Raw genomic sequence first — 12997 nt, 5'->3', positions numbered from 1 at the left:
CTGTTAAGGGAAGCAAATTTTCAAGTTTTCCTACTTCATTCCATCTGCACTCCTAAGATCCAGCTGACCACCCAGGGGCTGGAAAAATTTAGCCTGGTCAACCGTGTATAACTCCTCTATGTGACTAGACTCCTAAATATACCCTCGCCCGGGCCCAGCAAGGAACACAAAAAGACCACCTGACCCTGGGACAACACAACAAACTAACAAAGTGTAAAATTTACTAATGATTGTAAAGGCTGGGCCCAACTTTCGCACACAATAATAAAAAATTTTTTCTCCATTTCAAGAAAAAGAGAAAGGGTATAGATTTATACACAGGGGTAGATCCTCACCCATACTGAATTAGCCGCTACAAAAGGTCCGAGAGTGCAGCGGTCTTCATAAACTGTCTGAACCTGTTTGAGGTAAAGATGCGAACACCACTGCTTCCTCCAGAAGGTTGCATCTAAGATATTTTGTAAGATCTATTCTATTTAAAAGCCACCGAGGTTGCTAATGCTCAACCTCGTGTGTCTTAACTTCTAAGAATCTGCAGATCGGTTTCATTAAACTTGAATGGGCTTTATCAATAGTCTGATAAAGCAAGATAACGATTCTTAGACATAGGTAATCTGGGCTGTTTTGACTGAACACCACAACGCTCTGACTTACCTGTGATTCCCCAGTTCTTTCCAGGTATAACTTGGAGAGCTCTTACAGGACACAGGAGTCTCTTATTTCCGTACCTGTGATATCCGAGCAGTTCGGGATCTCAAACGCTTTGGGCCAGGGTCGAGATGGAGTCTCATTTTATGAGAACCCAAGTTGCAACGAACAAATTGCTTGCCTTGCTAAAGCCCACGGTCTTGCTGAAGGCATGACCTCTACTTTTACTCTCTTAGCTGTGGCTGAAACTGATCAAAAACAGAGTTTTTAGAGTAAGATCCAAACATGCCTTGTAAGGGTTCGAACCTATTTCCCCATAAGATATTTAAGAATCCACATCTAAATTCCTCCAAGCCGAGAATTTGGCCTTTCTTTAATGGTCTCGAAGATCTGATAAGGTCCTGAAGATCCTTTATTGCTGGAAAGGTCTAAGTTTCTGTGTCTAAAAACGGCTCGTTAACATACTCCTATATCCCTTAATCGAAATAGAGAGTTGTTCCCTTTTAAGGAAGAGAAGGAAGTCTAGTTTTCTCAGTTACAGAGGCACTGGAAGAGGGAAATAGAATTCCTTCTGCACCATCCTAAATACTTCCCACTTGATTGATATACTCCGATTGTTGATGACCCTCCTTGCTCTTAATTATGCGTAGCTGCCGCCGGGAAACCCTTTAGCTCTTGCAAGTTTTTTGATAGTCTGAAGGCAGTCATTTGTAGAACTTGGAGGTTTTGGTGTGTAATTTTCCAAGTGGAGTTGTTTGAGAGGCAGATCTATTCTGAGAGGTAGTCTTCTCGGTGTCCACCATCCATTCCAGTACCTCTGAACCATTCCTTGTAGGCCAGTAAGGGAACCACTAGGGTCATCCTGGTCCTTTCGTGAGCTGCAAACTTTGCAGCACTTTGTGAATGACTTTGAATGGGGAAACGACACGCTCCAGATTGGAACACCCAGCAGAAAGCGCCTTGTGAATCGCCGATCCGAACGGAGAACAGTAGGCCTCCAACTTTCGCTTGAGCTGTGGCGAAGAGGTCTATGCATGGTCTGCCCCAATCCGCCAGAGGCTCTTGCAGACGCCCTGGTGAAGCATCCACTCTGTCATTAGAACTTGATTCCTCTGCCAGCATGTCTGGTTCTCACGCTCTTTTCGCCTTTGAATAAAGCGGGTAACTAGAGTAACCTTTCTCCTTGCCCAAAGAAGGAGTTTTTTGGCCCTCATATAGAGAGTAGGAGAAAGTGCCTCCTGATTTCTGATGTAGCCAACCGCCAGATTTGTCGGAGTTGACCTGAACTACTTTTTCTCCACTAGACCTTTCAACTCTATTAGGAGCCAGAAGGATAGCAGTTAGTTCCTTTGGTTGATGTGCCACTGCATCTGATCCTCCGGTCCAAGAGCCCAGAGACTTCCATCTTCCCAGTGTTGCCCCATCCCTGAGTCCCACACAGAGAACAAACACTAGGTCTGGGTTCTGATGCAGGGAAAGTCCCTCTGAAGTTTTAGGGGATCGCTCCACCAGTAAATAATCTCTTATCTGTTGTGAAATGGGAATACACTTTTCTAGTTCCTGTCCCTGTCCCAGTTTCGATTCAGATGGAACTGCAACGGATGAAGGCTCAATCTTCCTAAAGAGACAAATTGCTCTAGAGAGGAAAGGGTCCCCCAGTAGACTCATCCATTCCCTCACTGAGCAAGTTTGTCTTTTTAGAATTTCAGTTTTTCTAAAGCTTGTTCTGTCCTTTGATGTTGACGTGAAAACCCAAAAGCTTGACTTGAATCCTCATCCCAAGGTATTGAATATCTTGGGATGGGATTAGTTGAGACTCCTTTGTTCATAAGGGAGTCCTAGATTCTCCGACAGTCGGTTAGTCATTCCAAGATCCTCCAGGCAGCGAAGTAGGCAGGAGCCCTGGAGTAAAGCCAGTCGTCCAGATATAGGAGACTCTGATGCCTCTTGTGTGAAGCATCTGAGCTACATTTTTCATTAGCCTGAAAAACCTGAGGAGCGGTACTTTAGCCAAAACATAGGGCTCAAATTGGAAAGCCCCCAGTACAAACCTCAGGTATTTCTGAGTTCGGGTGAATGGGAATATGGAAATACGCATCTTGAAGATCCATAGACACCATCCAGTCGTGGTCTGACCGACTGCTAGAACGGACTTGGTTGTTTCCATCGAATCGTGGCTTTGAACAAACACGCTGAGAGCGCCACATCTAGCACCGGTTCCATCCTCGAGCTTTGGGGAACCAGAAACAGACGATTGTAAAGCCTGAGATTCGGGATCCAAAACTTTCTATAGCTTGTTTTTTGTAGCAGCAGAACAAACTGCTGCTGCAGAGTCGTCCGCCATTTTCAGTTCTGCAACACCAATGGTCTCCACTCGCCTTGTAGCGTTAAAGGTATTTCCTGAGAAAGCGGGATCTTGTACTCCTTCTTTATTAATTGAACGACCATGATCCGCTTCCTCTCTTCTCCCTATTCCAGCCAGAAGTGTGTTAGTCTGCTCCAACCGTTGTCTGAAGGAGAGAGTCTTCAGACTCTGCTTTCTCCCTTGTCTACTGCTTTTCTCGAGATCTTTGATCGTAGTTCTGAATTTTTCTCTACTGGGAGTTCTACTGAAAGGGCTGAATAACAGGGAGCTTCCCCTATAGTTTTCTGAGAGGCGAAGTAGAGGGTAGAACTTTCTTTGCAGTTTTGGTGATTAAATCTTTGGGTTGTCTTTGAGTTAGAGCTGAGGAGACCTCTCACTAATTCCTGAGGAAAAGATGTCACAGAGGGAGCATAAAGGGAGTTCTGCCTTTTGGATGGGTAACCCCATTGGCAAGAAAGGAACAAAGATGGCCCTTTCTTCAAAGACTCCCGAGAAAAGAGAGCTGCGACCATGGCTCCATCTTCTGACAGCCTTGTCCATGAGACATAACATGAATGAGGTCCTTGTGTGTCTGAGTTAATAATGTCTTGGGCTTCTTACCCAAAGCTCCCAGAGTCCAATCTAGAAATTGAAGACTTCAAAGCCCTAAAATTCCTTTTCTTCAAGATGTGATCCATTCTCAAGGGGACCAGAAAACCTGGATTTTCCTCCTTGCAGTCTCCAATGAAAGCAAGCCAACCAGAGAAGAGAAGTCCCCTGAAGATGCAGAACTCCAGGCCGGGAGCTTCCCCAGTCTCATACCAAATACTAGACCTGATAAGCCCAGCTGGAGGAAAGAGAACACCGTTCGCCCTGATCCTTTGGACTTCATCCATTCTTCCATAACTTTCAAGCCAGTTCGCTGGAGGAACGAGACATGATCTTTTAGCAAAAATAGTCTTCTTTGGTGTCTTCCCAGAGTAAATTCCAAGGAGGAGAACGGGGGCAGCAGGTAAATGGTTGTCCGAAAGCCCAGAACACTTTCATCAACTTCTTCAAATCTGATGAAGGAAGTTATGATCCTTGCTCCTCTTCATCGGAAACTTTCTCGAGGAGAACATCTGGAGAAGGGAAGAAGATCGTTGCTGCCCTTCGCCCCTCCAAAGCTGTACTGAAAACGAGGTAGCCGGCTACCCTGTCTACTATCTGCTGCCTCCAAAAAACAAGCAGAATCCTCAATCAAAACGCCTTTGTGATAACGGTCTTGACGCCGGGTATCCTGGGACTCCAACTGAAATATCCTGGCAGCCAATATCATGACGCTTTAGCCGCCCTGGCTTCAACTGCGGACGCCCATCGGCCCGGCGCCAAATTCTTGACGTCAGCGCCCCGCGCCCGTCAAGCTCTTGACGCTGGGCGCCCTGGCGCCCATCTTCCTGCACTACTCGGCGCCCTGGTGGTTGGCTTGACGGTCGTCGTTTTTTCCAACCTTAAGGTCGCTGAGAGCTGGCACGCCCGCATGGTTATCTGTCAAAGCTTCCTGAGGCTGACGAACTGATCGAGGCCCTTAGAGAAGGGAGAAACATTCTTCCTCGCTCGCCATCACGCCGCTGGAGTCATTTGAGCACTGGCACACCAGCGACATCGGGCAGAAGTTTTCTCGGAAGCATTTAACAGCTAAAGGAGGAGAAATTTATCCGCTCTTTCTTCAGGTTGGCAACTTGTATAAAGGAAGACAGTTTCTGATGCATCTCTTTAATAGAGACCATTGTGGAGCCTTCTGTTGATAACTGACTGGAGAAGAACATTCGACGCGTCTCAACTAATTGAACAGATTGAGGAGGGCGCTCTGGAGACACCCCTAATTCGAGGAGGGGGAGCGTGAACTGGCAAAGAAAAAGGCCCGACGCTTTTGCTGCTAGGCCCTTATTGAAAAACGAGCAATTTACGCCTGCACTTGAGGGGGAGCTACCTTCTGAACTAAAGGTTTCAGGACTGCTCCAATGGCTAAGCACCTCGAGCCTGAGAATACCTAACACGGTGTCCTTCAACATAGGGGGAACTTCCTCTTAAGAGGTCTAGACTACAGACCTGACGCCAGCCCCTGCTTGGGGGACGGAGTCCTCAGAAGACGAAGAACACGCACAACCTCGCCTTTCCTATAGCGCAGGGGTGAGTCCCCAGGTGCTGCTCTGGCAGAACACTCGAGGGGATCGCATCATTGGGAGCTAAAATCTCTCGCCTCCTTCGCTCTGTCGACTTTCCTTCTCCCAGGGGTTGGGAGCTGGAAGAGGTCTAGGGGCTAGGAGCACTCACAGATCCCAGCGTCGCACCTCCACTCTGACTAACTTTATCACCAACATCTGCAATTTCTAGATCTCAGAGTACCGAGACCACAATTTCCTCCGCCTGAGCGAGATTCAACACGCTGGCTGGCATTGAACCACTATCATATCCTTTGAGGGGATGGATCTTTACCTGAATCAGTAGGGGGATCAGAACTACTAATACCGGGAATGATCAGGGAATGTTCATTAGTCCGGGACAAACGAAGTCATTAAAATCCTGGCTACCTTTGAAGAAAGACAAACACTCTGGCTCTTCGGAGCCGGCCCTTTCTTGTTTCCTTACGTAGCGGTTATACTCGATCCACTCTCTTTCAGAAAGACCCAAGCACTCATCGCATCTATCCTGTAACTCACACCTCTTGCCCCTACATTTCATACATACCGAATGAGGATCTAAAGAGGCTTTAGCTAGCCGAGTCTTACATCCCTTAACACACATTCGTACACTCGAGGAGTCAGACATGGTAGCAAATCCAAAGAGAGATCAAAATACAAGTTCCAAGGGTCAAAACCAAATTAACTATTAAAGAAAGTCCAAGTACAAAATCCAAAAAACGAGCGAAAGCCGAAGCCAAAGTGTACTTCACCAAAATTTGCGAAAAAACACGGGCTGAAAGAGTGAAATTCCAAACGATGTCACCGTAATGGCGGCAGGGAAGATCTGAGGAATACCTGGTGTGGTTCCAGATACCTGGATAGAGGGCGCATAGAAGGACCACCTGACATACCTATCGGCGATTGCCGCGAGTTTTGAAATTCTGCCGTGACGTCAGGGACTTACGCTATATATATAACTACCAGTTAAGTCAGATGTTTAAAAACATGATTTACCTAATAATAAATACTAATTTTCAAATAATAATAATAATAATAATAATAATAATAATAATAATAATATACTGTAATTACAACATTTATGCATTTCTGTAGTAAGTTATGAAAAATTTTAAACAAACAAATTTCAACCCCGATCTTTTCCTTGAGTCATGGAGCTCAGGGGGGGGGAAGGTGAATGTTGCCACAATGTGATAAAATCCATTCCTTCCTTCCTTCCTTTCTCTCTCTCTCTGTCTCGCCAAAGGGTAAAATGTGAGAAACAGATAAATAGATACTTAGTTCAGCCCTTCTCTCTCTCTCTCTCTCAGGAAAAGATATTGCTAATTTGAGTCTCTTCATCTTTGGAAGACAAAAAACAAACATATAAATTTTTTTGTTGCCAGTTGCTTAAGAAATGGATAACACTCCTAAAGAGATGAATGAGATAAACTCTCTCGATGAATGAGATAAACTCTCTCTTTCTCCCTCTCTTTTTGCCTGTGCCAGCATAAATTAGTGGTAACTCTCTCTCTCTCTGTTTTGGCTGGAAGGATTAGAATTACTGTACGTATGTATATATCTTTAAGGGTACTAATATTTAAGATGACTTTGAAATTTTATATCAATAATATAACATTAAAGATTAATACAGTACTGTAATACAATAATAATTTAAGGTATATTTGATGTAGGATGTATACATTTGGTACTTGAACTTTCAAGATAGGCAGTTACAAGCATTTTTAGAGGGTGGGGGGGGTTCTAAGTATTCGCAGATATTAACTATTCACCGGGGGGTCTGGAATGCATCCCCCAAGAATATGGGGGGTTTATTGTATGTGGAATGAGCTGGCAAACAATCAGGTGAGAACCCTTGGAAAAGACCTGTGCAGCTGTCACCAGTTCAAAACAGAGCTCTGAACTGGTCAACAGCCCCATTGCAGACAAGTAGAGGTAATATCCACAGCTCTGATGGACAGGTACTTGGAAAAGCATACCCCTGGGATTCATCAAAATCATGAAGTCATCCTCTATGAATGACCAAAGCCCAGTGTGTGCCATTTCCATCTAAAAGTGAGTCTGTCTGCAACACATACTTGTTTAACAGCAAGAGGCCAAAAACCAGTCCCTATCCACTATAAAGAGGTGACTGTAACAAAACCCAGAAACTGGCCCTTTACAACTTTTAGAGCCTTTCCCAATCATCCTATTCAATCCCTTAACTCTTTCTCTTTCACTTTTTTTTATTCTGTAGATACAGGTAAAAGAATAGTCAGGTTTCTTTCTTCATCTTTGCTACGATGTTCTATATACAATAATACACAGTGCAGTTTTTTTTTCAATACCAGTACTGTGGTAACTTGTTACCCTGAAATAAGACATTTTTACATTCCTGAGTTAACTCGGAAGTCATAGAAAAATATGAAAAATAAAAATTATTACACGAGGTGATGTTCTATATACGATAATATGCAGTGCAGTTTTTTTTAATACCAGCACTGTGGTAACTTGCTCCTCTGAAATAAGACATTTTTACATTCCTGGGTTAACTCAGAAGTCATAGAAAAATAGGAAAAATAGAAATTATTACACGATGTGATTACGACCAGACTTATCCATTGGTGATCCCAAAGGATTATGCAAAGTCTGTCTAAATGGGTAGGTGTGGGTGACCCATAACTGCCCTACCAGAGACTACATGATCATGCACAGATGACTGAGAGCCTCCACTTCCCTCCAAGCAGAGAGTGCTCACATGAAATCCCCGGACTTCTCCTTTTTCTCCTTCCTCTAACAAGGGTGAAGGAAACGACAAGGAGGAAGTGGTGGAAGGATCATTAAATTAAATAGGGGTATTTTAAGGTAACGAATGAGCATCCTTGTAATTGTAAAAAAAGTATGTAGTCATGGTTCACAAGCACACTCATGAAAATAAGGGAAGGTGATTACTACAAGAACAGATGGAGATTGTGTCTGCCTTTCTTCCCCTCCTCACTGGGTCTTACTTTCCTCTCCTGAGAAGGTTGCAGTAGTTGATGTACTGGGAGGGGCAACCACTACTTTGAAACTTGGCAGCTTTGGGCTCCAAGCATTTACAGCTACAGCAGACAAAGCAGGCGATATCGATAAGGGTTGCAGCAGCTGTAGATACTGAGAGCAGGTATATGCAGCTCCCACAATACCTCCCTCTTGTCTGGGAGGGGGTGTGCTCAGAGAAAAAGAATGGACTTCAACAGCAAGGAGGAGGATGAAGGTTAATACTTGCAAGCAACTCCAAACAGCAGTAAAATCCTCCCTACAACAGCAACACTGCCGAAACTCAAAGATGATAAGTATTAAATACTGTAGTGAGGATCCACCCAATAAAAAGTGGAGGGGATGAAGGTTCCACTCCTTCATACCTCCGAAGACATTATTTCTCAAGAAAACAAAAACAAAAAATTTCAAATAAAAAACACGACTCCAACTTAGCAGTCAGAAATAGCACAGTAATACATCCTCACATGAAGATGGGCAAAGAAAGTAGCTAGTAACAGAAGGTGAGTGAGGGGGAACTCCCCCACCCATCTCCAAAACCACCAGTTGACCATCTTGATAACAAGTTCAATGCATATTCAGAAAGGTGCAAAGGAGAACTCTTCCTTTGGGATGGGTCTGGACATTGCCTGTGCTGTAGATGAGGCTAATGTAAAGTAATGGGTTTATCTTCAAACAAATAATGCATTGCTTAAAGAAAAATGGGACTATAGAGCCAAAAACCATACCTTCCCTGGTAACTACTACAAAGAACATGAAAAGATCACATTATCAAGCAACAACAAAACATCTGAAAGTCAGTATTAATAATATACATAAACAACTGCTTCAAGCATATGACCATACTGCTTCAAGCATATGACCCTACTGACATAATAACTGTAAATCATGGTTTACTAATCTTCCTGAGGTTCCATTATTACTGTAATGCAATACTGTACACACACACATAACAGTACTATTGTAGAGTAATTACAAAGAAACCTCCTTCACTTCAGAGAACAGTAATAATAGTAAACACATGAAAATCTCTTTTCATTTTGTCAAGATTTCATCTATAATAGTACTACTGACAATTATTATTATTGGAAACTACAAAAAATTAAAACATGCAAGTAATGTACCTTCTTTCAATGTCATATATGTTTCTTCTAAAACTACTGGCATAATCTCCTGGTTGAGATCTTGGTGATCCAGATTCATAGTCGGAATGAAAATCATCACCGGCATCAGGTGACCCAGCCCGAAACTCTAACTGTTTTTTACTGAAAAATAAAAACAATTATATAAAAGTACCTAAAACCTGCTTGGTTGAGATTAAAAAGTACACTGCAAGACAATTTAAAAAACTATCCTCATGATCAGTGTAATCAACATTCATATATGAACATATTCAATACAAAGATACCGTAATACCTCTTACTATGACATTAATTCATTTGAAGACTCACAACCTAACTGATAAAAGACCAAGTTCAAATAAGCCTTTAAAACATGCCTAGAAATCCTACAAATCCCTACAAGCAAACCCATTATTTTGCTATTACATGTACACTGTACAACAGTAAGTTGTACAATAGCTGTCTTTTTAACATAGCAAAACTATGCAAATTATTATAGAGAATGGAAAGAAAAACCAAATTATAGTACAGGTAGACCATCGATTTCCGGTAGTCACTGGTCTGGAATCTCTTTTAATCCCGACAAAATTACGATCAAAACTTTAAAATATCCATCAAAACTTTAAAATTCCCACCGCCGCTAGACTTGTTTACTGGGTGGCCAACAGATGGCACTGTGTTCCAGCACTCATTCTGTTTGTTTACGTTGTTAATGCTGGCAGTGATCGTCGAATACTGTTACATACTTTGCTAATTCTGCTTATATTTTTGATAAATCGTAAGAAAAAAGATTTGGTAAGAATTGCTATAAATAAGTATATATGGTACAGTACTATCAATAGAGAATGTTGTGCTGAATCACATGATGTAGGTCTAATACTGAGCAAATGATTATACCTTGTCTAAAATCCATGTTATATGTCACATAAAAATGACAGAGTACAATAGCAGTTGATTTTGCATAAAAAATGGACGTGGACAGATGCAGGAAAACTAGTACAGCAGAAGGTAATTATTCGGAAGATGGACACCTTCGTAATTTTACAGTAATAATTACAGGTTTATTTTTTCCAGCACTGAATGTCTTGACGGTCCCAGTGCTAGGCATCTGTTGAAATTTTTTATACTGATGCTGAAACAGGAACATGTACAGTAAAGTATTAATAACCTTGTATTGTTTATAACTGCAATCCATTTAATTATCTAATTTATATTTAATATTTGTTTAGTGTGTGTTGACAAGAGGGGGGACCACCACTGATCCAAAAAAAAAAATTTTTTTGGCACAACCTAGGAACCAAAGGTGCCAGAAAATCAATGGACTACCTGTACATGTATGTAGCACTTTATACTGTATTGTACCTACTTGAAAGGTGACAATCATGAGCTCTATAAGCCAGAGAAGAGAACAACCTATGGCATCAGCAAAGTTCTCACCATATGGAAAGGTTGTATCATAGCCATCTTATATTCCAACGAATATCATTACACTTACTAGCAATAGAAACTTTCTTCAAAGCCATGGCACTAATTATTCGAGAAACAGGTTCAATGCAAATCCTGTAACTAGTATGCATGCACAGATTTGAATTTGCTCCCATGAACTAATGCTCCCAAATGCCAAAACTAGAACGTCATGTACTACGACAATATTTTAAAATTTCAAAGCTTTTGTATGGTTTTATTGTGTAAACAATATAATAGTTTACAGGTATTTCATTTTATATAATTTAACAACTGTTTTTGCATGATTTGGCACTTTTCTATTGGTTTGTATTTTTATGACTGATACCTAAGAGCTGGGTTACATACAAATGTTCAGTAAGCAAAGCCAAACATATAAAATGGTAGGCAGTAATGAGATTAATGGTAAAAAGCCATTTCAAACATTTTTAACTGATTTTTTACTGTATCATTTTATATTTTTTTTACATTTTTTTTGAAATTGACACTTTGTTTAATGATTTATGTTTTTTATATCATTCCAGCATTTATTGCTTACAGATATAAAGATACATAAACTTATATAAGTTAATTTTCATTTTCCCTTAATTCTAAAAATGGTGTACCATTACAAATGCCTTATGGTGAAAGGACATGACTGGAGGTATTACTGTAGTCATAATACAAAATACAGTAGAGCATCAATCATAAATCAACCAACGTTTATAAAACATTATGTTCACTCTTTTATGGATAGCACCAGTGGTCAAATTTCAGAGAATGATAAAAAATTAGTTACTGACATTTTCAGACAGTAACATCGAAATTAACACATCATAAAGTATTACTGCTCTGAAAATTTTTTAAGTTTTTAGACAATTTTGTTCCACTTTCACCAAGTAACATACCACAAAACTTAGTATGATCTCATAATTCCTTCAAGTTGGGCATTAGTAATTTTACTTATAATCACCCTGCCTGGATATCAATGCTTTCCTTGTGTGGAAATTGAGAGTACACTCTGATATCATAGTAGGGTAACTGAAGATAACTTATAATTTCCAATACAAGTGATTAGATCATACGAAGTTTTGCAGTAATTTGTCGTTCAGAAGGATTAAATACTAATTAAATTCACTTGTACCTTAGCAATACTTTATGCCAAAAGGAATTATATTTACAATATCAAGGTATATTCCCTACATGAAGAAGTACAGTCAATCCCCGCCTATTCGCGGATTTTTCTGTGGAACTTGCCATCGAATTATTCGCAAAAAATTTGGTAATTCAGGAATTTTTTCGTCGAGAAATATTCACTAATTACTGTATTTTCATGTTATTTTCGTGACTAAATACATTTTTTATGATAAAAAATTATTTATTATTCTTCAAATATTAATATTAAAACAGCAAACTATCAATAAAATGTATTTGTTTTTCAATGCATATTCTCAAGATATTGTCTTTAAAATGTACATCTTTCCATGACTTTGGTGTATTTACTGTTCTACTTATCACGAGTTCTGTGTAATGATAATGATTGTTGGGATATCGTATGTAGTGCATGTACGATTTCACAAGAATTAATAATAGTTACGTAAGAATGTCTTTGTAATGTCAGATCTCACAAGAATTAGTAATACGCTTTTAATAATACCGTAGTATATAATCAAACATTTTGTCCCCCAGCCATGTGTGTTCTGGTAGCGAATGCTTTGTTGTGCTTCGATTATCATCACAAGTGATAAGGGTGTCGACAGATATTCAACCGGTAGAGTAAGATTTTTCCTCAGTCAAGAGATAAGAGAGTTTTGCTCTTCTGTGTTTTATAAACATGCCAATCATAATTAGCCAGCTGCAGTCTGTTTTGATCCTGTTAAGATTTCGTTAAAAACTTTGTCCCATATGATTTTCTGGTAAAGTCAACATGTGCCTTTTTGAGAAATACAAATGAGTTATTGCACCAATGCACATGGCAATTACTAATTACTGTATTTTCATATTTTCATGACTAAATGACTTTTTGTGATAAAACTATTAAAATACTCAGGTATAAGCATTTTGAGGGTTTTTTTCTGTTTAAACTACCAAAATAGGCAGTTCTAAGTGTTTTTAGGGGTTTTAAGTATTCTTGGATTTTAGCTATCTGCGGGGTTAGAGGTAACTTGGAAGTTTTCATACTTAGCTGTAAGCCACATATTTTTAAGGGTAATGTTTTAACGTGATTTTGAAATGATATT

General features: G+C 40.3%; 1 protein-coding gene across 1 annotated transcript in view; it reads right to left on the bottom strand.

Annotated features, from left to right (window-relative positions):
• The window catches only part of SCAP (SREBP cleavage activating protein), a 100161-nt gene that overhangs the window by 44946 nt on the left and 42218 nt on the right, over window positions 1-12997 (bottom strand). The window contains 1 exon segment of the mRNA XM_067098833.1: window positions 9318-9458. Within this exon segment, the coding sequence (XP_066954934.1) occupies window positions 9318-9458 (141 nt within the window).

The sequence above is a fragment of the Macrobrachium rosenbergii genome, chromosome 55 (genome assembly GCF_040412425.1).
Source record: "Macrobrachium rosenbergii isolate ZJJX-2024 chromosome 55, ASM4041242v1, whole genome shotgun sequence".
Classification (NCBI taxonomy): Eukaryota; Metazoa; Arthropoda; class Malacostraca; order Decapoda; family Palaemonidae; genus Macrobrachium; species Macrobrachium rosenbergii.
This window is presented reverse-complemented; position numbering and strand designations above follow the sequence as displayed.